Raw genomic sequence first — 27519 nt, forward strand, 5'->3', positions numbered from 1 at the left:
TATTATTGCTAATTTGGTTTACCCAGCCCATATGTAGATTAAAGTCACCCTTGTTACATGCACCTCTAATTTCCTTACCATTTGCAGGCCTATAGACAACTTCCATTAATGTTTTCTGCCCCTTGTTGCTTCTGAGCTCCACCCAGACTGATTCTACATCAAGATTTTCTGAGCCAATATCCTCTATCACTATTGCACTGATTTCATTGTTAACTAACAACGTCACCCCACTTCCCTTTCCTTTATATCAGTCCTTCCTAAATATCGAGTACCCTTGGATTCCCAGCCTTGAATTCCCAGCCCTGCAGCTATGTCTCCATAATCGCAATCATATCGTATCCGTTTACATCTATTTGTGTTGTTAATTCATCTGCCTTATTGCGAATGATCTGTGCTTTCAGATACAGTGCCTTTAGACATGTCTTTTTAACATTTTTACACATCCTATGGAAGTCCTGATGCACAGACATAGACAGAAATTGCACGGGAAGTTAAAACTTCCAATGGACTGATTTCCTGCTGCCTCCCACCCTCTGCAAATATCTCTGACCCTGAGCTCACGTTGGTGACTTGGGCCAGATATATGGGATTTGCACTGGAAATTTTAGACAATTTAATGCATGGTTGAACTCAGTGATTAGACAGGGTAATTCAACTGAGCGGCACAACCACTCCATCCAATCACCCTCCCTAACCACTCAACTATCCTACCTGACCAAACCACCTCACCATCTGAATACATCCACAACCCCCCCCCCCCCCCCCCCCACCCCCCCACCCCCTGCCCCTGGCCAGGCTCGACTACCCCACTGGTCAGATCCAACTATCTCCCTGACCACTCAATTAACCCCCACCCAACCCTACCGGGTCACCCCCTTGACCACCTGTCTACTCCCCAACCCAACTACCCCCCCCTGAATTGTCTACCTAACAACCCACTTACCACCTACCCACCTCATCCACTCACCCACCTACCCATTCACTCACTCACCCATTCACTAACCCATACTCATTCATTAAAAGACAAGACCTTTAAAAACTTAATTAAATACAGCAGTTACTGTCATGAAAAAGGGACCATGTCCTCCCCATCCCCAACGCTTCCACACTAGCTGGACTTACTCTTGAGAGACTGCACTCATTTCTGCTTTGGCCAGGTTTAGAAGATATGGCTGAAAATGAGTAGTATTGTTGGGTCGAAGAAACCTTCCCGGGCAGTGGCAATGCACCCAGCACTCTCACTGACCGGAAGATCTAGGCAAGTCACTTGTCCAAATTTTAGACTTCCATGCAATGGCTGTAATCATCCAACATAGGCCTAGCCATTGCCAGATGCTACTTTATGAACTATATAAAAGTAAAAATTTACAATGACAGAATTTGTGAAGTGTCCTACACCTCCACCACCAGCCCCTTCCTCACCTACATCTCTTGCACACTGCGTCCAAACACTAATCACCACTGCTGCCTTGCACACAGACTAGCTTGATCCTCTCTTTTTCGCTCCACAATTAACCAAAATCTGTATGAACACTGAGAGATCCCAGTTCCTTATTGAGCAGCATTCCTTGATTTAAAAAATCATCTTGGTCACCACATGTGCTAACCCCAATAGTGATTGGCCTCTTATTATGACAATTCTTTTTATATTTTTGAAAACGTCTTACAGACCCTGGTTGAGCACCCCCTGCTCTATAAGGTACACTTTCTCACACAATCCTCTGCAGATCCAACTCCTTATCATTCAACTATGAATTTTGTTTCTGTACTTGCAGACATCGAGTCCCTTTGCTTGGGCATCATTACTCTGCTCAAGAAGTCCATCCTGGACTGTATAGTCCCCAACTACTGTCCTTTCTCTATCCCTCAAAAAATTCTTATTCTGTGCTCACCTCTGCCACAATTCTTTATTCAAATTCCTACATTCAATTTCTCCTTCGCCAACAGCACATGAATGCTCCAATCAATGACACTAATTAATTTTTTTTGTACTTACATCCTAGTGCATTATCCTTTCTACCTATTGTTTCACCACCTCTTATCCATAGGCCATCTCTTTAAGATTACTCTTATGGTTCCACTTCTACTTCAACCAACGCAGCTGGTTCCTCTCTGGTGATGGCTCCTGTTTCTACCAAATCATAGTGACCTCTAAAGCGCTCCAAAGTTCCATCCTTCATCACTGCTTCCTTATTTACACATTGCTCATTGAAACATCTTTAGTTCCATATGTATGCTGATCACACCTGTTATGACATGGCATTTCAAATCCATGAGGGAAACTTGATCACGTGGTCACAACTGTCTTGCAATTTGTATATTATTTCGAGGTGCATGCCCTGAATTCAGATGTAATAAGACTAACATGACTTCACTGTTTTTTTTAGAAAACTAAATTAAATATTTATTAACAAAAGAAAAGCACATACATAGGTCTGCAAATTACTACTATAATAACTCCTAGAACCCCTAATTAATCTGGCTTCCAGTTACACCACTGTTAAGGCAACAGTGGAAAAACATATAGATTTATACAGACCCAGGCAAAGCAACACAATACCCTGGGCAGTGATGCTTCAGTTCCTGCAGAAAGCAACTTGATGCACTGAGGCTGGAAGCTTTTCACACTTGTATTGGATCTTAGAATGCCTTCTCCTCTTACACATAGTCTTATCTCCTTTATACATGTTTCTCCCATTTTAATGCAAATTTCATTGTTCTGATATGTATTTGGAACTTTACCTTTCCCATAATATAAATCTTTTCATAGTGCTCATATTATCAGTAACCTTTGGGAAAAATAAATACACTGTTTGGCTTAGCTCCTTCTGGCTAGGTGTAACATCTTACTATCTCTTTGAAATTCAAACCAACTTAATTTATCTAAAAATGCAAATTTTCCTTACATCTCACATTCTAAAACTTCAATCATGTTTACGTATTTAGCATTTCAAACCTAGCTTCTTTGTTGTTGACTCAAAACATCCAGACCAACTGCCTTCAAATCAATTAAATCACACACACACTCTATCCAAACCCCACTATTAACCCGCTTCTACAATAAATCACAATAATATTATGAGTATTATTATATTTTCATGACACCCAGCTCTTTCTCTCCATAATTTACCTGCCTGTCAGACATCAAGTTACAGATCAAAACTTCCTGCAGTTGAACATTGGGAGGGCCAAAGCCATTGCATTATGCTGCCATCAGAAACACAGCACCCTTGAAGCTGATGACGTTCTCTAAGGGTGCATGTCCATTTTGAATTAGACATTGCTTAACTTCAACGTCTGCTCAACCTAAAACCAAGCTTCAGGCTCTATATCCCGTCTGCCACCACAAGTATTTTTTTTGACCCTCATGGCATTTTCTAACTCTGGCCTTTCCTTGTTCCCATCGCTAATAAACCCCTTTGAAAACTTTCACTGCTGTTAGATTCAACTGCTCAATGCCTTTCTGGACACCTCCACCCTTTACATACCTTTTAAAACTCAGCCAACTATATCCTACCCTGTTCACCCACAACTCCTAATGACCTTCATTATCTCCCTGTCACCTAATGCATCAAATCCAGAATCTTCACCTTAATGTATAAATTCTTCCATAGCCTCATCCACCTGGAATCTCATCACCCTCTTCTGCACCCCCCCCACCCCGCAATCTCTACAACCAGCTCCAAGTTCTTGGCCCAGGGCCTTTGGGCCTGCAATTTTGGTCTTCTCTCCCTTTGCTTCACCTCTGGTAGCAGAACCCCTACATTCTAAATATGTTCTCAAACTCAGGAGTTTGGTTTGGAGACTGGGTGATGGATATTTGCATGTTTGACACCTGACTGACAGAAAATCAGTATGGAATTGCCCAATTTTCCATGGAGCATGAGGGATGGCATTACTAAAAATTAAGTAATCTACTTTTATCCTTGCAGGATGAAATCCAGAAACAGCACAAAGAATTGGAAGGATTTGAAGAAACAATTGCTAGGCTAACCAAAGTAAGTCAACTCCTTTATAAGTCCATGTAATTTTTGGGGGTGGAAAGAATCTTGCATTCTGTATTTGTTCAGTGTTTTGAATATATAGTTCATATTGGCTGAATATTGTACTTATATACTCAGGAGGGATTTATTGAAGGTGCTCCAAAATTGGATATGCTGGCAATAACTCCCTTTAGTATATCATTAATGGAAATTGAGTTTGATTTGCTACTTGTAAGGTCCTTGTAAATCCTTTGTCCATTTTCAAAATGCTCTTGTTATGTTGCTTCTTTCCAATTCTCAGCAATATTTCCTCACAGATAATAGCAAGGACACTAACCTCTTAACACTTCTTTAAGCCTCCTTGCAAAAAGTCCAGCCACACTTTGAACCTGTCTTCCTTTTAATTTCCTCAGCCTACCATGACTTTCTTAGCTGCAAATGTTAATCTTGTAATACCTAGTCCACTATCCCACCTCCAAAATTCACCTTCGGTGCTGGATAGATAGCCTAGAGTTATCTCTGTGATTGTGGAAGCATTTGTTTCCTGTGCTAATCAGTTGCTCATGGCTTGGCACTTGTGAATTAGACGTCTGGGAGTAATTACAATACACAGATGAAATTCAGTCCCCATTTTAAAGTCAAACATTCTATTCTGTCCTTATTTTGTAAGAGTAGAGTTATTGGGTGCATTGAAGTTTCTTTGCAGTACAGGATGAATAGCTGTGAGGCTCAAAAGTGAGGCATTAGAGCACCCTGATTGCTTGGAGTGTATAATTACTGCATGAGACACTTACAAAGAGTTCCCATTATAAACATGGGCAGAGGAAATCAGAAAGGTGAACTTTCACAATAGGAAGTAAGTGTTCAAAGAAAATGTGTATATATATCATGTTTTTAATAATTTTAAGATTTGTTATTCTTTGGTCACTTGGTGTTATGTTGTCTCTTGAGATTTTTCTCTCAGAGGGCCATTAGTCCTTGCAATCCTCTACGCAGAGAGCAGTGGAGGCTGGGTTCTTGTATATACTCAAGGGCGAGTCGAACAGATTTTAGATCTACAAGGGAGTCAAGGGTTATGGAAGGAGAGCAGGAAAATGGAGTTAAGGCCACAATCAGATCAGCCACAATCTTTTAGAATAGCGGAGCAGGCTCGATGGACTGAATGGTCTTCTACACCTTTTTCTTATGATCCCCCGATCATTGGCTCACTGATGCTTTTTTACCTGTAATATATGTCTATAATATATTTTTTAAATCTTGCTTCTGTGCCTCTGGATTTGTTGCACTTTTGTTACACCTTTTGTGTTATAAATTTCTATGCTCATATTTATAATGGGATTTTGCCGATGCAAACTCATCAGTCTTGCAGAATCTGCCTCGGCATCTGGCAATTCAAAAAGCTGACTGAACATTTTTTCAACTGCCCTTCTTCAGTAACTAAAATTTCTAATGACCAAAGTGAGGTAAGAAATAAAAGGTTAAAAAAATTACATATTTCGTAATAACATTAAATTTATCTATCAAATTGCCTTTTGTGTGTTTTGATGCCTTCATTAGATTTTCGCTTAAAGGCTTCAGCTTTCTTAAAAGTTTGGGATTGGAGCAGATATACCTGTTCAATTTTGAAGCCAACTAATTATCTGACCTGATATCACCTATGTGACAGCAAGAGCCTGGGATCAAAGAGACAGTGAGGCAGAGAATCAATTTCTTTGTTAATTTTTATTTGACTTTTTTGATTGGGGGTGGGGGTGGTGGGAAAACTAGTTGCAATTTGAAAGCAATCAAAGCCTCTAAGGGGACCAGATAGGGAGCCAGGGGTTGAGAACATGGAAAACAGGTTTAAAGTGTGGTCACCTAGCTATCACTGTACGTTTAACTAAGCCATGTATTTGTTGAACCAGATTTCTATGAGACTTATGGTAGCACAGCTTCCCACCCAAATGAGGATCTCAAGGTCTCCAACTCACTACACTCCTAGCATTCCTATATTTCAAGGCATTCATTTCCTCTACTCCATAGACAGATGTACTTATTTTCTAGGAATGGTCTGCATATCCCTCTGCTACTTTGTTATTTTAAATTCTCCCCAACTACCTTATTTGTCATACTTATAAGGACATTATAAGAAAGATTAACACTATATTTTGATAAAAGACAGCAATATTGCATCTGGAATTGCAGTAGATGAGAAATATTAATCAGAGTATCAGATCAAGTTTCAACCATTTTTCTAACATAGCACCTGGGGAAATTAGATTCATGTTACAAAATGTACAATCTATATGAATTAGCTCACTTTTTGACTGTCTCACTCAACCCAAACCAATCATTAAACAAGCCAGTTAACAACAACACGCTGAGCACACTGAATGAAGTGTAATTAACTTTGACTTGGTAGCGTCATCACTGGTAGTTGCACAACAGATCCACAAACTAACACTATTTCATTGAACAACATCTAGATAACGCAACTAATAACATTACAGATTACAATGTGTACCTGACGAAATATTGTTGATTGATAAGGGTTTAATCATTATAGGCACAACTATACCTTAAGTATATCTTTGTCTTTGACAGCATCTTTGTCTTCAACAACAACTTGCATTTATATGGGGCCTTTAACATTGTAAAACATCCCAAGGTGCTTCACAAGAGTGTTACCAGACAAATTTGACACTGAGCCTAATAAGGAGATGTTACAGCAGATGACCAAAAGCTTGCCTAAAGAGTTTAGTTTTAAGGAGCGTCTTAAAGGTGGAAAGAGGCAGAGGGGTTTAGGGAGGAAATTCCAGCGCTGGGGCCTTGGCCGCTGAAGGCATGCCTCCAAAGCAGTTACAATTGGTGATGTGCAAGAGGCCAGAATTAGAGGAGCACAGAAGCAGAGTATGGTTAGAATGTGGAACTTGTGATCTCAAGGAGTAATTATGGTGAATAGCATAGATGAATTTAAGGGGAAGCTGGTTAAATAGATGAGAAAAAAAGGAATAGAAGAATATGCTGATGGCGGTGATATGAAGAGAGATAGAATGAGGCATAAACATCAGTACAGACCTGTTGAACCAAATAGCCTGTTTCTGAGCTGTAAATTCTATGTAACCTTGAGTTGTAGGTCTGGAGGAGGTTACAGATATAGGGAAGTGTGAAGGCATGGCTGGGATAGATTTTGTTTGTAGTCATATGATAGAGTTAAATACACTGTGCAAGACTATGGTACCCCTTAAGATGACTAGGTTTATTTTGAGTGTTCAACATATCAAAGAATAAGTTTTGATTCAGCTTTCCCTCTAATTTGAGCACTAAACATACAACTTTTTCCCTTCAGTAGGTTAGCTGCCGTACGTTGGGTAGTTCTGCCTTCCTCTAAGATGCTTGGCTTCTCTGGGGATATCTGTAGCAAGGCTGTCCATCGCCACCTTTCTTCAGTCATCATGTCCTTGCTGAACTAGCTTTACATGTACATTACTTTCCATATTGTGATGCTCTCTGGTTTCAGAGACTGAAGTGATTAACGAACAGCTGTAATGCTTCTCCTCAATTTATCTCATGCTTTCCTTCACTTTCATTCTCATTGTCCTTCTTAACCTCTTTCATCTGCCCCAAAGTATGTCTCTTTCCCCCTGCTCCCTTTTAACTTACTAATATAGATTACTTTGCTCCATATATGATAATATCATTTATTATATCTTCTTAAGGTTTCCCCTCCCCTTGCTCAGTAGTTTAAATCCTTCCAATGCTCTATTTATGTTCTTGTGATGAAATTGGTTTAGCTGAAGCCCACCCAGTCTGGACTTTCTACTTGCTCCCAGAACTCCTCTCAATACCCTAGAAATCTGAAAAACTCACTTCTGCACTGTCATCTTGTGATTTGTCTAACCTGCTTTTCCTCAGCTGATCCAGCACAATGCAGTGGGAGCAAACCTGAAATTACTACCCCTTTTTTTAACCTAACACCTAATTCCCCAAACGCACTTGGCAAGTCCTCCATCCTGCTCATCTTTACGCCAGTGCTCCCATTGTGAATCATGGCTTCATGCTGCTTACAGGTTTTTCAGAATCATTTTAACCCATTCCTTTTAATTGTAATTCACTCCTTTCATAGTGTCACATTTATTGCCATCTAAGAAGCAGAATATGTAATAATGTCACTGGTAGGCACTACTGAAACCAGAAGTAACAATGTTAGTCATAACACTGTGCTGCTTTGCTTTTTTTTTAAACAAGATTTGATGGTAAGGCACCATTTGGGGCAGTATTTCAATTTCACTGGTTCTACTGACACTTATGAACTATTCAAGGTCTGTTCTGGCAATTTATAAGGTATTCAGATACTTGAATGAATTGGTACCTTGTAACTTGTTGTCAGCCAACTCTTAATCTATATATATTCCAAGGGTGTGAATCATTTCAATGTTCAACAGTATAATTCATTGATGTTTTCCTCCCTGCAGAAAAAAGTGCACTTGTGGTATATTCGGTGCTCTTACTACAATAATTCACAATTTTAAAAAGTAGCCAAAACCCTAGTTGCTAATCACATTGATGATGTCTTGTTGGCAGCGCACAAGGGGCTTTCCCCACACCAATAACAGATTATTAGTAAAATGAGGCAAACTCTGTCTCTAAAAGTGTATATGGAGGTCATGGCTTAAGCACCACTAACCCAACATCATACTGTCAATGTAACAAACAGACAAAGTTTCCTCTCTTTAAAGGAATAGCATAGCGAGTATGTTGTGGCCTGTTACTGGTGTTTCCTCATCTATGTCTGTTTTCTGGGAGAGATACAACAGTAAGCTAAGTGTGAATGTGATTAATATAAATTTAATTTTAGGATAGTTATCTGGCAGCAGTTGTGATTACTGCAGCCTAATGCATATTGTGATGAAATGCTTGATGGTTCTTCTTGATTACTAGGAAAGTATAGTGAACCCTTTTTCTAAATGTGTAATTATATAATGTTCCAGGAATTGACTGCAACACATGTTGACAACACCAAGCTTCAAGAAGAGTTGCAGTGTAAAGTGGAAGAGAATACAACTCTCAATGATTTGTTAAATCAAGTAAAACAGGAAAAGCAGAGGCTGGTTGAACGAGTTGATAAGCAAATAGCAACAGGTAACCATAGACCTAGCATGAAAACCGAGCTGTCATTTTTCTAATCCTGTTTGTACATCTGACATAGTAAACAATGGCCCGGATTTTCACCACAATGGAGAGACTTTTCATCATGGCAAAAATCCTGGAAATGGACAAAATGTCAAAGTCCTGTGCCGGAACCAAGCACCTCCCATCTTCCTGGGGGCGGGACTGGAATTGGGCCAGGTTTCATGCATGCGCAATTTGGGGAGGCAGCTGGCCATTTGAATCAATAGCTGCCTCCACTGAAGTGGGCTTTTGGAAGAACAGCAGTGTGGAATCCGGAGTGTGCAGATTAAAACAGATAAGAGGTGGTTTGAACTTGGTGGATTCCTTTGGATAACCAGGTACCCCTTTGGAGAATTAAGGCACCCCTTTTGATAGTCCCGGGGCACCTTTGGGAGAGGTAAGGCACCCTCTGGGAGAAGCAAGGCACCCTTTAGGATTGTTAAAAGTGCACATTTTACACACAAACTCATTGGAACTGTCAAGCTGTCAAGGAACTGTAAAAGAGCTGCCTAACTGTCAGAAACTGTCCAGGAAGTGTCAGAGCTGTCCAGGAAGTGTCAAATCTGTCAAGGACCTGTCCAAGGATGCTAGGTGAGTTGGCATGGAAGGGGTAAGGACACTGGGCGGTGGGTGGGGTGCAAGGGCTGGCATGAGTTGGCACTAAGTGGCATAGGAGGTGGGTAGAGGAACATTATTTTTATTATTCATTCGTGGGATGCAGGCAGCATTGACTAGTCCAGCATTTATTGCCCATCTTTCAGAGGGCATTTGTCTGGACTCACATGTAGGCCTGACCAGGTAGGTCCTTCCCTAAAGGACAGTAGTGAGCCAGATAGGCTTTCACAATCAGCAATGGTTTCATGGTCATCTTCAGACTATTAATTCCAGATTTTTATTGAATTTAAATTTCACCATCTGCCATGGTGGGATTTGAACCTGGATCTCTGGAATACTACTCCAGTGACAATACCACAATGCCATAGCCTCCCCTGTGGGTTGGCATAAGAGCATAGGTTTGCTTGGATGGGGCATAGGGTGTGTGTTTTGGGGTGTGAGGGATGTTTTTTGTTTTATTATCACTATTATTATTTTATTTATTTAAACATAGTGCCGGAGCACAGAGACAGGCCCTGTGCCCAGCCCACCACCGCATCTGGCAACCTGCGCATTCATTACGCGGTTGCCAACCCTGACTCATTTTTCAGTTCCCCCCTCTCGACCTGAAAATCCCACCTGTGGGTGGCCACTTTTAAAGGTCGGGTTCACCAAGCTAGGAAATCTTCCGACCCTGCAAACCCAACCCGGGGACACAAGTCTGGCTCAATGATTGCTTCCTGTGTTCCGAAAACCAATAAATGCCAGAAGTTGGCAGTCTTTGTGATGGAGTGGATTATGTGGTCAAAAGCTCATGTTAGGCTCAAACTCTTCATGGTTGCAAACGGTCTGATTCAACTTCAGTTGCCAGGGAGAGGGTTAGAAATGGTGGTCAGGTAGGAAAGTTTTTACTGGGGACCAAAAATAATGGCTTTGGTTTTCCTAGCATTTAATTGGAAGAAATGTCTGCTCATCCAACATTGGCTGTTGAATAAGCAGTATGACAAATCAGATAAATGGGGAAAAAAATCTTGGCTGTAAGTATCAGTTGCATTTATCAATGGCATCTGTTTTATCTTTTTAATCTGTTTTATTACAAACTGTGGAGCTTGATTCAAATTGGCTCCTCCGTCTGCCTGTGCTCTACACCTCCCCGCCTCACCACCATCAGCATTCATTGGCGGTATTTGGTGCACTTCCAGACTTTCCTGTTCTTATCATAGTTGTTCAGAAGGAAACTCTGAAATTTTCAGACACGGTTGATTTTTAAAGTTTTATTTCACAGCAGAAGCATTGGGCCTTCTCTCTGTAAATCCTGCCCACATGACAATGAATTAAAGAGTAGAAATGGGTAAAAGCAAATGTAAAGGGTGGGTGATGAGAATAACAGAGAAAGAAAGGAAGGAAGGAGAAAGGGAAAGCTGTTAGAGGAGATTAAATAAATTAGAAAAGACAGAAGTGGTAAAAAGAAACTAGACGGGAAATAAACTAAAAAGAAAGCTTTAAAAGAGTTGTGAAAAAAGGCACATTGATGTTTCTCGGGCTGGTCTCTGCTGAAACTATCCATCAGTTTCATTTTCAGTAACTTTGCAACAATGATAGTTCCCTTGGAAGCGTAAAGCTGCTGTATCTCAAGCAAAGTAAAGGAGAAGCCTAAAGAACAAAAATCCAGACACGACAACCTTTAATTACTGGCAGCAGCAGTCCACTGGAATCTTATCTCTTGTCCTGAAAAGCTATCAAACTTCAAAATTCAAGATCAGGTGGCCAGAACAGAATGTAACCTTATTTTGAATTAAACTTACAAGGAGGATTAAGGAGTGGCAAAGTCTGGCTACCTGAGACCAGTTAATTCATTGTAACAGCCATCTAGTTTCCATTCAGAGGCTAATAGGGAAAGAGACTTTAAATATTTTAACTGTATAAGTGAGGGGAAGGAACAAATTAAATGGCGATGAAAGATCTGAGTTTACTTATTACTGCAAATGATTTTGATTTTTCTTTCATGCATGCCCATGTTTAGTTCCGGGTTTTTAAGCGTGGGTTGGGAGAAATGGAGAGTCAAGAGAGTGAAGAAGGAAGAGATGCAATTAATGTCTAATTTCAATAAAGGTGAAGGGGATCTAAAATCTAGTTGATACTTAAAATTATGAAGCATTTAAGCTAATTAAAGACCATGGTAGCCTTTTTCCAGAATATATGCTTGGAGAAGAAAGAACTTTAAACTTACGAATTCATGTGTGGGGCAAATGGTCAAAGCTCTGATTAGTGTAAGAAAATGGGTGGTGACAATATTTTATCATAAATCTATCCTGTCCCAGTGGAGGACAGTGAGAAGGACCCAGAGGACAGACATTGTACTTCGTGGTCAGATTATTTTGTGTGAGCAGTTTTCGGGCTACTTTAGGCATCCTTAATTTTGGATAGACACATTTGCTGGAGGTGAGGAGGTTTGATAAGTACCCAAACTTCTATTAATTGTAGGAGGGGTTTTTAATATTGTACAGATCATGTGTTGGACAATTCATGGAAAAGGTTTTGGGATTTTGAGAGAGATCAGGTGATAGAAAAAGGTTGTATTCCCCCAGAAAGAGTTTGTGCTCCCCCACAATGCAGGACCTTTACCCAGTACTCTTCATGCTGTGATATATGTCACCAAATTTAGAGTTCTTGCTTGTTGAAAGATGTCACAAGTTGCTGGTATTGATCAAGTAGTAGCCTCTAATATACTGAACTCCTTCACAATAATTCTTTTACTGAAAACAAGAAATGTGCTCGTGTAGACTGAACAACAATTTTTCTTTTACTATAGCTTCATACAAAAGCTAGAGATAGTGATGAACAAATATCTCAAGGAAAATAAGGGCTTATTCATCTTTGAGTGCCCTTGTGGCGAATCCTCAAAGATCTCGCTAGGGAATGCTGTCTTCAAAAATTTGAGCCTAAAGGGGCAGGCATTCTATCTAGCAGAGAAGGGTGGAGTCTGTCATCAAACTTGGGAGGGGATGAGAAAATAAAGCCCTGAGATGAGCCCAGGCTGCCCACTGGATGTCACTTCATGGCCAGGAGCTAAGCTGGGATACTGGGCAGTTCTGGGCTGGGGCATAGCGCTCCCCCACCCCAACCATTTTTCTACTTATAATCTTGTGATGGTTTTGAGGAAAGGGGTTGCAGAGGAAAAGGTGAGAATTTATTGGATCATTTGCACCATATTTAATCGCCATATATGTTAGACTGAAGATCAGCATGTTTATACTGTTGACTTTCTATTACCCAGCATGAACGTGAATAAAAAATCATATTCGTATATTTGGAAACTACTCGGTTTTGAAATAATTAATCTCTTTTGAGAAAACTGAAGTATTAAATCAGGCATGATAGCATGCCGTGGTAGTCCTATAGTGTTCTAAATTATTGCCTTGGTTAATCAGGCTTTTCTATGTTTTCAACCATCTTCAGAGCGAGACATTGTGTTGGAATTGGAAAGAATGCGAACACAGCATGGTGTTCTGAAAGGGGACACATCGCCGTCTCGTCTGGATAAATTTGTAAAGACTTTGGAGGAAGAAAGGGATTATTACAAAGGTGAAGTGGAATATCTGCAGGATATGGTATCTGGAAGAGCCAGCCCAGTCTGTTCTCCAAGACGTGGCCGGAGTCCAACACGAATTTCACCTGTGAAGGTACTGCAAACCTTAATGAATGTTGGGAACAGATTGATGGTTTTAGTTTTCACATAGCTAAAATTACTCAGACGTAACTTGCACATCTGTTTATCATTCCTCATTTTCCAATCTCATAACTTGTACTAACAATGTAAGTTTTGAAATCCTTGTTTTTGTAAAAGAAAATTCTCACAGTATATAATGATTATGTCACGTAGCCTGTAATATATTATCAAGGCTAGTGATCTATGATTAAGGAAGTTAAATTGTGTTTATATTACATAGCATTCTGACAGTGTTGGCATTTTCAGGTTTGCATTACATGATGAAGTTACCTTGGTAGTAATTAAGTATACATACTCAATGTTATGTTTTATCTTTTTAAGTCCCAGAGTACACAGGGAATGGTAGGGAAGCTGTTTCAGGTTACCTAGAAGCAGGAGGCATGTAAAAGTCCTGTGAAGTGAAGGGAAGGCAATTGATGCCGGAAATGTAGGTATGGATTTTCATGGAGTCAGGAAGATTCAATGAGGGGTGAAAATGGTGGCCAGCAACCAATTCCAGGCTTCCCAACCCTATTCCCAGAGTTTTCAATTTTTTAAAAAATATTCATTCAAGGGAGTGGGCTTTGCTGGTTAGGCCGGCATTTATTGCCTGTTCCCTAATTGCCGTTGAGGTGGTGGTGGTGAGCTGCCTTCTTGAACCACTACAGCCCTTGTGGTGTAGGTACAACCCATTGTGCTCCTGGGGAGGCTATTCTAGATTTTGACTTAGCGACAGTGAAGGAACAGCAATATATTTCCACGTCAGGATGGTGAGTGGCTTGGAGGGGAACTTGCAGGTGGTGATGTTCCCATGTATCTGCTGCCCTTGTCCTTCGAGGTGGTAGTGGTCATCGGTTTGGAAGGTGCTGTCTAAGGAGCCTTGGTGAGTTTCTGAAGTGCATCTTGTAGATAGTACACGTGTGTCGGTGGTGGAGGGACTGAATGTTCATGGTTGAGGTGCCAATCAAGCGGGCTGCTTTGTCCTGGATGGTTTTGAGCTTCTCGAGTGTTGTTGGAGTTGCACTCATCCAGGCAAGTGAAGAGTATTCCATCACGCTCCTGACTTGTGCCTTTAGATGGTGGACAGGCTTTGGGGAATCAGGAGGTGAGTTACATGCCCCAGAATTCCCAGCCTTTAGCCTACTGTTGCAGCCACAGTATTTATATGGCTAGTCCAGGTCAGTTTCTGGTCAATGGTAACCCCCAGGATGTTGATAATGGGGGATTCAGCAATGGTAATGCCACTGAATGATATGGGGTGATGATTAGATTCTCTCTTTTTGGAAAAAGTTATTGCCTGGCACTTGTGTGGCATGAATGTTACTTGCTACTTCTCCATCCAAGCCTGGATATTGTGCAGGTCTTGCTACATTTGGACATGGACTGCTTCAGGTTGGTTTGGGTCACGAGCTTGCTCCCTGCACACCTGACCTGGCTGGCTCCATTGCGGGGATAGGTATATCCTAGTCCTCTGTAATGTTCATGGAGTCGGGCTAGCTTTTCAAAGAGCTTTTCTCGATCAAGAATGGATAATGAGGCTTAGTTGAGAGCCTAGACATCTATTAGAGTATTAAATCAACTATGTTCCAGGGAAGACACTGTGGTCACTTCTGTCAATTTCACGATGTTTATCTACATAAGATAAAGTGGTTTAACGTGCTTGCCGTTTCTGTTATCAATACTTGAAAGGGCATGGGTAATTGATACTTTTAATGGGTTGTAGTGAAAAGTTTTTATGAATGACTTTTTAAAAATGCTTTTTTAACTCACCCTATTGTCGCTATAAGGCTAATTGGTTCTATACAGAGTATATAGTGGGTGAATGAATATGGAAGTGCCATAGCTAGTCATAGAGGTTGTGAGGGGTGGGTAGAGGGGCATAGCTTAGCATGGTGGGTATGAGAGGACATGGGGTGGGTGAAGGGCATGAAGTGACATGGATGGGGCATGGGAAGTGTGTGAGAGCTAGAGGGCTTTTTATTATAACTGGTACGAAGTCCCCAAGCACCAAGGCCTTTTAAACAGCCCACCTCCACACTTGGCAGGCCCTGTGGCTGCTTCCAGGCTCTTTCCGGGGGCAGTGGGCCTGACTCCTGTTATCACCCTCATACCGGAACAAAAATCCTGCCTTTGCAGCCACTTTTCCCCAGGGCGGGTATGCCAAGCCAGGAAATTTCCCAACTCCTGCCATCCACCTCAAGGATGAAAATTCTGTCCTTAGTCCTTGCTCTGAGATCACTGGATTAGGATTGGTGAGCATGGGATAAGTGAGTGGAGTATGGAAATGTTGGGGAGCGGTAAGAAGTGACTCTGGTGTGTGGAACTGTTAAGGACCATGCCACCCACAGCTTGGAGTTGTGGATGATTATCTCAGAGCACTAGAACTGGAGTGAGTCATGTGGAAAGAATAATCTAATCAAATGTGAACATTAGATATACAGTTAAACTGGAAGTTTGTAAGCATGAAAAAGTTTTACAGAAAAATCTGATGGAAAAAGTATAACAAAGTTACAGAGCAAGTACTCCATATCTACAGATAGTCCATGCTATACGCAAGATAATATATGACCAGTGAAACTCCTAAGGCCTTGATCTTGTTTAGAGAATGTGTTGGGTGCAAAATTTTGTGGGAGAACAACCCCCACTGCAGTCAAACAGCAGTGAAGCAGAATCCCTGTCTCTCCATACGCTTTCTGCTGACTGAAATTGTGGAGATGGGTGTTTGGAGGCAGCTGCTTGCACAGTAAGGGCACTTCAGTAGGGTGCATCCCTATATAGCTTTTTAAGACCGAACATCCCACAGCTACACATCCTTAGTTTCTTTCAGACCCTTATGGACCGATTAACTTCACAAAGAGAACTATTTTATGATCAGTTATCTTGACCTAGGAAAGGGCTGATGCCATTCAAAAGACTTCAAGATTTTGGGGAAGTCATGGTAAAATTTCTGCTGAGGCATTTTAAAGTCATAAAAGGTACATTTCTCAGTGTAGTACTCAAGTACTCCCCCAACATGGTTCCTGAATTGCAAGAGGATAGCAATTAAAAGATTAACCTTCCCACCAGAGAATGGTCAGAGCTACAAAAAGAAATGGGCAGATGAAAAGTGGTAACATCCTAGATTCCACCACCTTGGCATGTAATTTTGTGTCCATCGTATTTAAAACAGGCCGAGAAGTTAAAGTGAAAATTAAATGCTAGAAATACTTAGCAGGTCTGGAAGCATTTGCAGTGAGAGTAACAGAGCTAACGTTACGAGTCCAGTCTTCAGAACTGAAGGGAGGTAGAAATGTGATAGGTTTTATGCTATTGAAAGGAGGGAGAGGGAGGACAAACAAAAGGGAAGATTTGGGATAGGGTAGAGGGCAGGAGAGATTAAATGACTGAGATGTCATAGAACAAAAGACAAAGGGAATGGTAATGGTTGTAGTGAAAAAACAAAGCATTTGACCAGAGTGAGGATGAATGGCAGAATAATGAACATCTCTGTCTGAAAACAAAGCCATATATACAAGATATAGACTGGCACTTGGCAAAAAAAATCGAAACGGAATACAGAGTTCATGGCCTGAAGTTGGTGAACTCAGTGTTGAGTCAAGAAGGCTGTAAAGTGTCTAATCAGAAGATGAGGTGCTGTTCCTCATGCTTGCATTGAGCTCCACTGGAGCATTTCAGCAGGCCGAGGACAGAAATGTGAGCCTGAGAGCAAAGTGGTGAATTAAAATAGCAAACGGCCAGAAGATGATGATCATGCTTGCAGACTGAGCGGAGGTGTTCCGCAAAGCAATCACACCACCTGAGTTTGGCCTTCCTCCTCCCGATGCCCTGCAATGTCCTTTTGGGGAGGTGATGGCGTAGTGGTATGGTCGCTCCAGAGACCCAGTGTAATGCTCTTGGGACCCGGGTTCAAATCCCGCCAGGGCAGATGATGGGATTTTAATTCAATTTTTTAAAATCTGGAATTAAAAGTCTAATGCTGACCATGAAACCATTGTTGATTGTCGTAAAAACCCATCTGGTTCACTAATGCCCTTTAGGGAAGCAAATCTGTCGTCCTTACCTGGTCCAGCCTATATGTGACTCTAGACCCACAGCAATGTGGTTGACTCTTAAATGCCCTCTGAAATGGCTTAGCAAGCCACTCAGTTGTAACAAACTGCTAAACCTAACAGCACTGTGAGTGTACCTGCACCACATGGACTGCAGAGATTCAAGAAGGCAGCTCACCACAACTAGGCAACTAGGGATGGGCAATAAATGCTGGCCCAGCCAGGGAAGCCCGCATCCCATTAATGAATAAAAACAATTGTCTGCAGTTGCGACTTCGGCTCAACATCTCTGATATGAAGTTCCTCGACACCTACTGCAGATGTGGTTGTCCAGATTGCAATATCCAGAAACTCCCACATGCTGCAGCTTTGCACACCGCCTGCCCTGCCATGGCTATCTAAACAATTCACTTATTTAATTAACTCAGTGCATTTGTACCAAAATCATATACCTGCTCTTTAATAATGTCATGCATCCGTTTATAGATGAAGTACTGTGGTCGTGTTTCATCCAGATAAAATTATAGAGACAGAGCCAATCGGTTCACCTTGAATCCTTCTGACTCTTTGTATAAATATTAGTTATACGATTGAACAGAAAAAAATCCTCATGTTACGGGGTCTCTGGCCTCAGAAACAAAAAGGTAGATGTTTGTTTATATTGCTGCGTAAGTTCATGCAGGTTACCTATTTGCTGTTCATGTGCTTTGTTTAAATGTTTTCTTTACAAATCTTACTGACAGAATATTAGCTTTAATGCATTAAAGGGAAACTATGTTTCTTTCACAGAGTAGTAGCCTCAGCTCTGAGCTGTTACAGGCAATCAGAGAACGGGATGAATTACAATCAGTGCTAGATAAATTTGAGCGACACATGGCAGAAATCCAATCAAATGTCAAGATGGTGACGGCAGAAAGAGACAAATTGCTTATGATTTATGAACAGGTATTGATCGAGTCAGAATCAATTGTGAATTTTTCTTCTTGGTATACAATATAGAAATGTATTTATTTAATGAGTATGCCCCTTAGAGGATTTGTGGTAGGCTCTTTTCAAATTGTTTTGAAAAACAATCTCAAAAAGGTACTACTTGTAGCAGACACACACTGCCCCTCCTGAAGCTGGATTAAAGATACAATGACTAAGTGAATTTAAGCTTTGTAATAAAAGACATTTGGTAAAACTGTCCAATATTCAAGGCTTTAAGGCAAATCAAGCACCCATCTTAAACTTATTTGTATGTTTTTAATAAATGTTATTTATTCCATATTGCATACATTTTTCTCTTGGCTCTGTAAAGCAAGTTTCTTAACAAAATAGCCTAAAACACACCAGCTCACAGCTTCAAGGCTATGTGGAATTAAATTTAATGTGGATATAACTGCAAGGTAATGTACATTGTTACACAAAGTGTGTGCAGAGTGGATGGGTGCCTATTGACAAATATAAAACAGCGGAAAATAGATTGTGCAGTCTTTATTATGTGTATTTAATGAAATGTTAAAAGTAAGTCAGGTGTACATCTGTAGGTATGATTTTAAAGGTTATAAGGTCAAGTAATGTCATTGATTAAAATATAATCTGTGGACTGCCAAAGTTCTGGCCTTTTTGGGACAATAAGAATATCACCGTTGGAATGTTAGTGGTCAGTGTTCACTTGTGCTTGGGATTTTTCGATCATGCATGAACACACAAGGAAAGAGGGAAGAGCACAATTTGCACTTGCTTGACAAACGGATGGTTGGCCTTGTTACGATTTACAAGATCTTTTTCATTGCCTTTTTTTGTAGCAGCTCCAGACATCAGAAGCACCTCTTATTGGGAGCTCTCCAATTAAGAAGTTGGAAGTAGTGCCCTACAGTATTATTTAAAGATCTGCAACTGCTTAAAAGGGCAGGCATAATCATTATCATTTTTGTAGCAAAATGGATAACTTGCTGGCTTCAAAACAGAAAGCAGAAAGTAGGGGTAAAGAGTAGTTGTTCAGGGTGGCAGAAGGTGGGCAGTAGTGTTCCACAATGGACCTGTGGCTCTCAATTTATTTTTGTGATTTATAATGTGGAATCAAAAAGCACAATTTCTAAATTTGCAGATGATGCTGACTTGGCAGGGGTTTGAATATTTAATACTGAGAAAGCTAATAGGTTATAAGATAATAAATTTGCAGATGGGTATATAATTGACAAATAAACATGAATAAAAATGAGGTATTACATTTTGGCAAGAAAAATAAGTTACTAAGAAATACATATTACCATGAAAATAAGAATTTAAGTGAGGTAGAGGAGCAAAGGGATTTGGAAGTACAGAAAAACAGATCTGTAAAAATAGCATCATAGGTTAACAAAGCCATAGAGAAGCTATAATTTCAAATTAAAGAAGCTATGCTAAACTTGTATAGGCATGCTGCATACAATTCTGGTTAGTTAAGGATAAAAATAACATAGAGGCACTGGAGAGGGTACCAAAAAAAAGTTACAAGCACAAAACCCAGAAATACAGGAGTCTACTGTAGGAGATGAAGAACAGGCTGGATTTCTTTCCTCTTGAAAAGAGAATACCAAAGAGTGTCTAAAAGAGGTCTTTAAATTTATGAACTCAACACAGAATGTTCCCACTTATGAAAAGAAAAATAGAGGCCATCAATGTAAGATAATTATGAAGAAATAAAATAGGAAGTTGGGAAGAACCTTTATTTCACCCAGAGAAAGGTGAGAATATGGAACTTGCTACCACGGGAAGTGGTTGAAGTGAATACTATAGATGTATTTACGGGGTGACTTAATAAGTGTATGAGGGAGAAGGGAATAGGTGGTTAGGCTGATAAAAACCCCAGAGGATGCTCAAGCAGAACATAAATGCTACATGGACTGGTTAGACTGAGTGCCCTGTTTCTGTACTGTATATGCAGGGAAAGTAGTTTGATGATTCCAGAATGGCTGTCTGGTCTGCTGGAGGGCAGAGAAGCCAAGGCTGTCTACTGGGGCAGAGGATATAGGAAGGAACTACTTGTCACCAAGCACTGCAGAGCTCCAAAGGGAGAAAGGCAGGGAAAGATGGGAAGTTAACCAAGGTGGTGAATGCCACTAGATCCCACTCAGCTGGACAATGCCAGAAGTTGACCTTTTCAAATTAGCCAAACTAAAAGAAACCACACAAACCATCCAAATATGCACTGTAGCAAGCATGCCTGCCCTCTCTGCTGATTCCTTTATCATGCTGTACTTTACTGATGCTCATGAAGCTGTGTCTTTACCTAAAAGTGTTGCTTCACTTGCATCCTCCCCTGCATTGACCTTGTAAAAGCCTTGGATAGGATGTAATTGCTGTTGTACATTGTCATCACATTATGGACTGCAGGTTATAGAATCAAAAGATGTTTTTCTCCATTTTTCAAGAATTTTACCCATAATATCAAAGACTGCAGCAGATTTGAAACCTGGCAAACCTATTGAATTCAGCTCATCCAAATCTCTGCAAACCATATCCTAATATACATCAAGTCCCATAACTGCTGTGCTCAATTGACCTGTGTGTTGACTCCCAGCCCACCAGTGCAGTATCAACTGTAACACTGTTCTTTGGACAATGCACACACTTGGAAGCACATGAGGTTCAAGGCCAGCCCATTAAGATAACTTGGTGGTGTTCCAGTGAGCAATGCAAAATATATTGGAAATACACTAGAGTCAAGTTGTCTGACATTAGCTCTTTAAGGGCAGCTGCTCATCCTTAATGCTGTTCTACTTGGAGAGGTCAAATGGTCAGCAAGGACACAAGTTAACAGCTTCAATCATTGAAGCACAGAAAAGTGGATATTTTTGGACTCATTCTGCAGTCAAGAATAGGCCTTGAGTAGTATAGGTAGAGCTGGTTGAAAGTATCTCACATGTAGAGCAATTTTGGGTCTTGAGGAAGAACTTGTTATTCTTCAGAAGGTCACCCATTGCCTAATATCACAACAATGCTTACAATGCACCTTGGAGCTCTTCACTATCAGCTTTGTAAAGCTTCACAATGAGAGAATAGTCAGCAATCGGGTAACTGTTCTGCACTTTCCAATTGCACAAGCATGCCCATATATGTTTCTATATTTCTGCCATGTCGATGTGTTTGCCTTGTGTCTCATTAAAAGCAGTACGCAATAAACACCCAGCACACTGCCAACACATGTTCACACATACACAGCTGCCTGTTGTAATAAAAACAGGAAACTCAGGAAATACTCAGCAGGCCTGGCAGCATCTATTGTGAGAGAAACAGAATTATCGTTACAAGTCGATAGCCTTTCAAAGGTGGCTTTTGTGATGGCTGCTTGGGTGATCCATGTGTCTCAAGTTCCCCATCCTAAAATATATGCTTGCAGGAAAAGGCTACACATGACAAGTGGCAGCAAATGAAGATCAGAGAAAAATAATTTCTTAAAGACCTTTGACTCATTACAAGCCATGTTGATTCCAGTCTTAGAAGCAGTAAAGGGAGTGGGGAGGAGGAAGTCAGAAGCCTCCCCTCCATGTTTGTGACTAGTACCATAGTTTGGTTTTCATTCTTTCAACTCTAGCATTCATTCCCTTGCACACTTGCATGTGCGGCCACACTCCAGTTTAACAGATTAGAATGTCTCGCCATGTAAAGCCTCTTTTAAGGAAGCATTTTAAAATATGTTCTATTATTTTAGATGTCCAAGAGCAGGACGTGACAAAGCCCAATATCTGACCTTATCCTAGCATTTAACACAATCAACTTCACCCTCTTCCACAGCAGCAAGCAGTTGACCAGATATGCCCATTCCAGGAAGGACAATGAGTGGATTGCAGGAAGGAGCAGTTACTGAAACATAGAGTGTCAGTGAGTAGGAATGGGCTGGCTGGAAGGCAAATTTGTAAGCTCCTTTAGCTCCTGAACTTTGGGATTCTCACCATATAGAGTTGCTTACAAAAACAGTCTGTATAGCAGGCTCAGGATCATAAAATCATTAGTTGATACAGCAGCAATTTGGGAAGTTGGCTGGTAGATATAACTCTGATTATAATTATGTTGGACTTTGGTTCACCGGCGTGTGGGATAGCTCTCTCAAATTGGTCACCATTTGGCAAGGTTAACTGGGTTGGGATTCCCTGCATTGGCTGATCTGATGACTAGGACATTGACATTTCTCTAAAGATTGTTTTTCAACTTGATAGTGTGTTAGGGAACTTGAGAAAGCTTTAAGGTACAACAACATATATAGTCCTTTATTCATTCACAGAATGTGTACATCACTGGCATGGCCAGCATTTATTTTTCAACTTTAATTGCCCTTGAGACCATGTTGGTGAGCTGCATTCTTGAACCATTGCAGTCCATGTAGGTACATCCATAGTGTTATCAGGGAGGAAGTTCCAGGATTTTCACCCAGCAACAGTGAAGAAACAACTATGTGCTTTCAGGTCAGGATGGGGTGAGACTTGGAGGGGAACTTGCAGGTGGTGGTGTTCCCATGCTGCCCTTGTCCTTCTAGGTGGTAGCGATCATGGATTTGGAAGGTGCTGTCAAAGGAGCCTTGTTGAGTTGCAACAGTGCAAATTGTACATGGCATGCATTGTTGCCACTGTGCACCAGTGGTGGAGAGCATGAATGTTAAAGGTGGTGGATGGGTTGCCAATCCAAGCAGGCTGCTTTGCCTTGAATGGTGTCAAGCTCCTTGAGTGTTGTTGGAGCTGCTCCCATCCAGGCAAGGGGAGAGAATTCCGTCACACTCCTGACTTGTGCCTTGTAGATGGTGGACAGGATTTGGGGAGTAAGGAGGTGAGCTACATGCCCCAGAATTCCTAGCCTCTGACCTCTCTTATCCACAGTATTAATATGGCTGGTACAATTACATTTCTGGCCATTGACCTGATGTTGATATTGGCGATGGTTGGAGATTCAACAATGGTAATGCCATTGAATATCAGTGGGAGGTGATTAGACTTTCCCTTGCTGGGAAAGTCTAATTGCCTGGCACTTGTGTGGCATGCATGTTACTTGCAACTGAACTGCACAAACTTCAATGTTGTGCAGGTCTTGCTTTATGCAGACACAGACTGCTTCATTATCTTGAGGAGTTGTGAATGCTGATCGCCAACAAACATCTTCACTTCTGATCTAATGGTAAAGGGAAGATAATTGAAGCAGCTGAAAATGGTTGGACCTGAAGAACTTTTGCAGCGATGTCCTAGGGCTGAGATGATTGGCCTCCAAAAACCACAACATAGCCACCCTCCTTTGTCCTGGGTATGACTCCAGCCAGTCTAGTCCAGGTACAGGTGATAGGTTTCCTTTTCTAAAAGGCAGTAGTGCACCAGTTATGCTTTTGGAAGTTTCTGGCAGCTTTGATCAATTTTCTTTGTGCTAGCCCATAATTTACCAGATGCATTAAACTCAGTTTCACAACTTGCGACTATGGGATTTCAATTCACAGCCTATTGTACACTAGATATCCAAGGCAAAAGCCCTGTAAATGGTGGGATGAACTGAGATGGTTCAAATGTCTCCTCCACACCCTTATTTATCTAGTGATCCAATGCTCCCTATCCTCCTCCAGAAACTGCAAATAGACAAGAATGTCTAGTGAAAACCTATTTTGACTTCAAACTCTTGACAACATCTCCAGATGGGAAGCAAGTTGCAGATTTAAGAAGGTCTGAAGTTGCTTTAGTACTGAAACAAAACATTGTGAATAAACATCAAATCACTCGTTCAATATTCAGCTACAGCAGATTCCCCTTCAAAAGTGGGGATTCAACGTGGATGAACTGGCCTACTATGCAGCACCAAATTAAGATGGGCACTCAGCATTTGCATGTTAATTTTGAGAGCCCTTAATGAACCTAGTCCGTGTCTGATGTGGAGGCTCTCAGCATCGCGCTTCCTAGCTGATTATGGTGTTGAATGAGTGCACAACATGTCTTACACCTTGGCTCCCTTGCACCAACATGCATCAGTAATATAGTGCACAGCACTGTACTACTAGTACCAACAACAAAAAAGTATATTTATATAGTGTCTTTGATGCAATAAAATACCCAAGGCACTTTACAGGGCTTTATAAAACAAATTATGACACAGAATCGCAGAATGGTTACAGCACAGAGGAAGGCATTTGGCCTGATGCTAAGCCAAATAGGGAGTTATTGAATCAGATGACCAAAAGTTTGGCCAAAGAGGTAGGTTTTAAGGAGTACCTTAAAGGAGGAAAGTGAGATTGAGAGGTGTAGGAAGGGAACCCCAGAGCATAGGGCCCAGACACCTGGACTGCAGCCACCAATGGTGGAGCAATTAAATTAGGAACCATAATTAGAGGAACACAGGTATCTCGGAAGATTGTGGAGTTGGAGGAGCTTACAGAGATAGGGAGAGGTGAGGCCCTGGAGGGTTTTGAAAACAAGAATAAGAATCTTAAAATCAAAGTGTTGTTTAACTAGGAGCCAATGTAGATCAACAAACACAAGTGTGATAGTGAAACAGGACTTGCTGTGAATTAAGACACAGCAGAATTTTGGATGCTCTCAAGTTTATCAGTTATACTGCTCACCTAAGAATAAGCTTAATTTAAATAATTTGAAGTTTGTTACAAAACGTGATTTATTTTTCCTACTTGCCTTATATGGGAATTACTTCTAGAATCAAGATGAGTTGAACAAATTAAAAAAGGAAGTGCTAATATCACCAATCTGCCAAATGCGTATAGAAGAAGAAAGAGATGAAGCTAAAGCAGAACTGAAAAGAATGGCAGCCGAGAAAGAAAATTTGAGAGAGAGAATGAAGGTATTTCATTAAATAAAACTGAGTGACTTCGTGAAATAACCTTATTTAATACTTAACATTTTAATTATTTAAATTGTGACAGTGATCATTTCACTTGTTTTTCAAGTGGTGTAATTGACAAAGATTTACTGCCACTAGAGGGACCTATCCTTGCATAATGTGCAAGGTAGTTTTTTTTTGTGTGTCAGTTTTTGGATTTATTTTCAACTTGGCTGTTCCACTGAATGTATCTCTAACATTGTTCATTTTATTTTGCAGGGGGTTTTTATGTATTTTTTCCATGTTTCATAGTTTTTTCTTAAAATTCGTTAAACTCCTCTATTTGATGTTTTCTGATCTTAAATTTTAAAATATCAGATGTGTTATGATTAGAGCATTTTTATTGTGGATGCCTCAAATCATTCTGCTCTACCTCCATTTGCCCTCACAAACATTCTGGATCATATCTGATGCTTCAGAAACTTTGCTGCACATTAGGTAGGAGTGAGAATTCCCAATTCTGGATTTCAGGATAAAATGGACACTGGCTTGAAACCCGACCTGGAGTAATGAAATTAAAGTATCCTAACTTTAAGGGTGGTACTAGTTCCTGGTGGTAATGAGCCCTTTGAAAATTTTCCCCTCATTTGGCACTGATTGACATTCTCCTTATTGAGAGATTGTACAATGCCTAGCTTGATAAATAGGAAATGTCATATCATAGCAGTTTTGAGGCTGAGACTTATTGAGGGAAAGAAGAGGAACCATCACATGCCTTATTCAAAAAGGGAGGGAGACAAAAAAACAGGTAACTATAGGCCATTTAGCTTAACATCTGTCATTGGGAAAATGTTAGAGTCTATTATAAAGGAGGTAATAGCAGAGCATTTAAAATTACATAATCTAATCAAGCAAAGTCAGCATGGCTTCATGAAGGGGAAATCATGCCTGACAAATTTATTAGAATTTTTTGAGGAGGTAACTAACAGGATAGATAAAGGGGAGCCAGTAGATGTAATATATTTGGATTTCCAAAAGGCATTTGATAAGGTACTGGACGTAAGGCTACTTAATAAAATAAGAGCCTGTGGTGTGGGGGCGTAGTATATTAGCATGGATAGAAGATTGGCTAACTAATAGAAGACAGAGAGTTGGGATAAGGGGGGCATTTTCAGGATGACAACCTTAACTAGTGGCGTGCCACAGGGATCAGTGCTGGGGCCTCAATTATTTACAATATATATTAATGACTTGGATGAGGGAAGTGAATGTACTATTGTCAAATTTGCAGATGATACAAAAATAGGTGGGGAGGCAAGTGATGAGAATGACGAGTCTACAGAGAGATATAGACAGGTCAAGTGAGTGGGCAAAAAAAGTGACAGATGGGATACAATGTGGGAAAATGAAAGGTTATGCACTTTGGCAGGAAGAATAGAGGAGCTGAATATTATTTAAATGGAGAAAGACTACAGAAGGCTGCAGCACAGAGGGATTTGGGAGTCCTTATGCATGAATCCCATAAAACTAACATACCAGTTCAGCAGGTAATAGGGAAGGCAAATGGAATGTTGGCCTTTATTTCAAAGGGACTGGAGTATAAAATAGGGAAGCCTTGCTAAAACTATACAAGGAACTAGTTAGACCACACCTGGAGGACTGTGAACAGTTTTGGTCCCCTTATCTAAGGAAAGATATACCGACACTGGGGGCAGTCCAGGGAAGGTTCACTAGGTTGATTCCGGGTATAGAGGGATTTTCTCATGAGAAGAGGTTGAGTAGGTTGGGCTTGTACTCATTGGAGTTTAGAAGAATGACAGGCAAAAATGAAACATATAAGATTTTTGAGAAGCTTGACAGGGTAGGTGCTAAGTGGTTTCGCCTTGTGGGAGTGTCTAAGACGAGAGGGCATAATCTCTAAGTAAGGGGGCGCCCATTTAAAATAGAGATGAGGAGGAATTTCTTCTCTCAGAGGGTAGTTAAACTATGGAATTCTTTACCGCAGAGGGCTGTAGAAACTGGGTCGTTAAGAGCATTCAAGGCGAATATAGACAGATAGTTAATCAGTAAGGAAATCAAGCGTTATGGGGAAAAGGCAGGAAAGTGGAGTTGAGGATTATCAGATCAGCCATGATCGACTCGATGGGCCAAATGGCCTATTTCTGCTACTACATCTTATGGTCTTATGCTATATCTACTGTACATCCCTTTGATGTGCACAGAATTTGATAGCAAAAGAACTTGTTAAAAATAGAAATGTTCTGAT

The 27519-nt window shown here is 40.7% G+C and overlaps 1 protein-coding gene across 2 annotated transcripts in view; it reads left to right on the plus strand.

The window, feature by feature from the left end:
- The window catches only part of cep135 (centrosomal protein 135), a 170138-nt gene that overhangs the window by 72470 nt on the left and 70149 nt on the right, over window positions 1–27519 (plus strand). For both annotated transcript variants that reach the window (XM_041201763.1, XM_041201754.1), the window contains exons 9-13: window positions 3933–3998; window positions 8954–9104; window positions 13188–13411; window positions 18276–18431; window positions 25131–25274. In XM_041201763.1, the coding sequence (XP_041057697.1) occupies window positions 3933–3998; window positions 8954–9104; window positions 13188–13411; window positions 18276–18431; window positions 25131–25274 (741 nt within the window). The remainder of the gene's footprint in view (window positions 1–3932; window positions 3999–8953; window positions 9105–13187; window positions 13412–18275; window positions 18432–25130; window positions 25275–27519) is intronic.

Source organism: Carcharodon carcharias, chromosome 1, assembly GCF_017639515.1.
Source record: "Carcharodon carcharias isolate sCarCar2 chromosome 1, sCarCar2.pri, whole genome shotgun sequence".
Lineage (NCBI taxonomy): Eukaryota > Metazoa > Chordata > Chondrichthyes > Lamniformes > Lamnidae > Carcharodon > Carcharodon carcharias.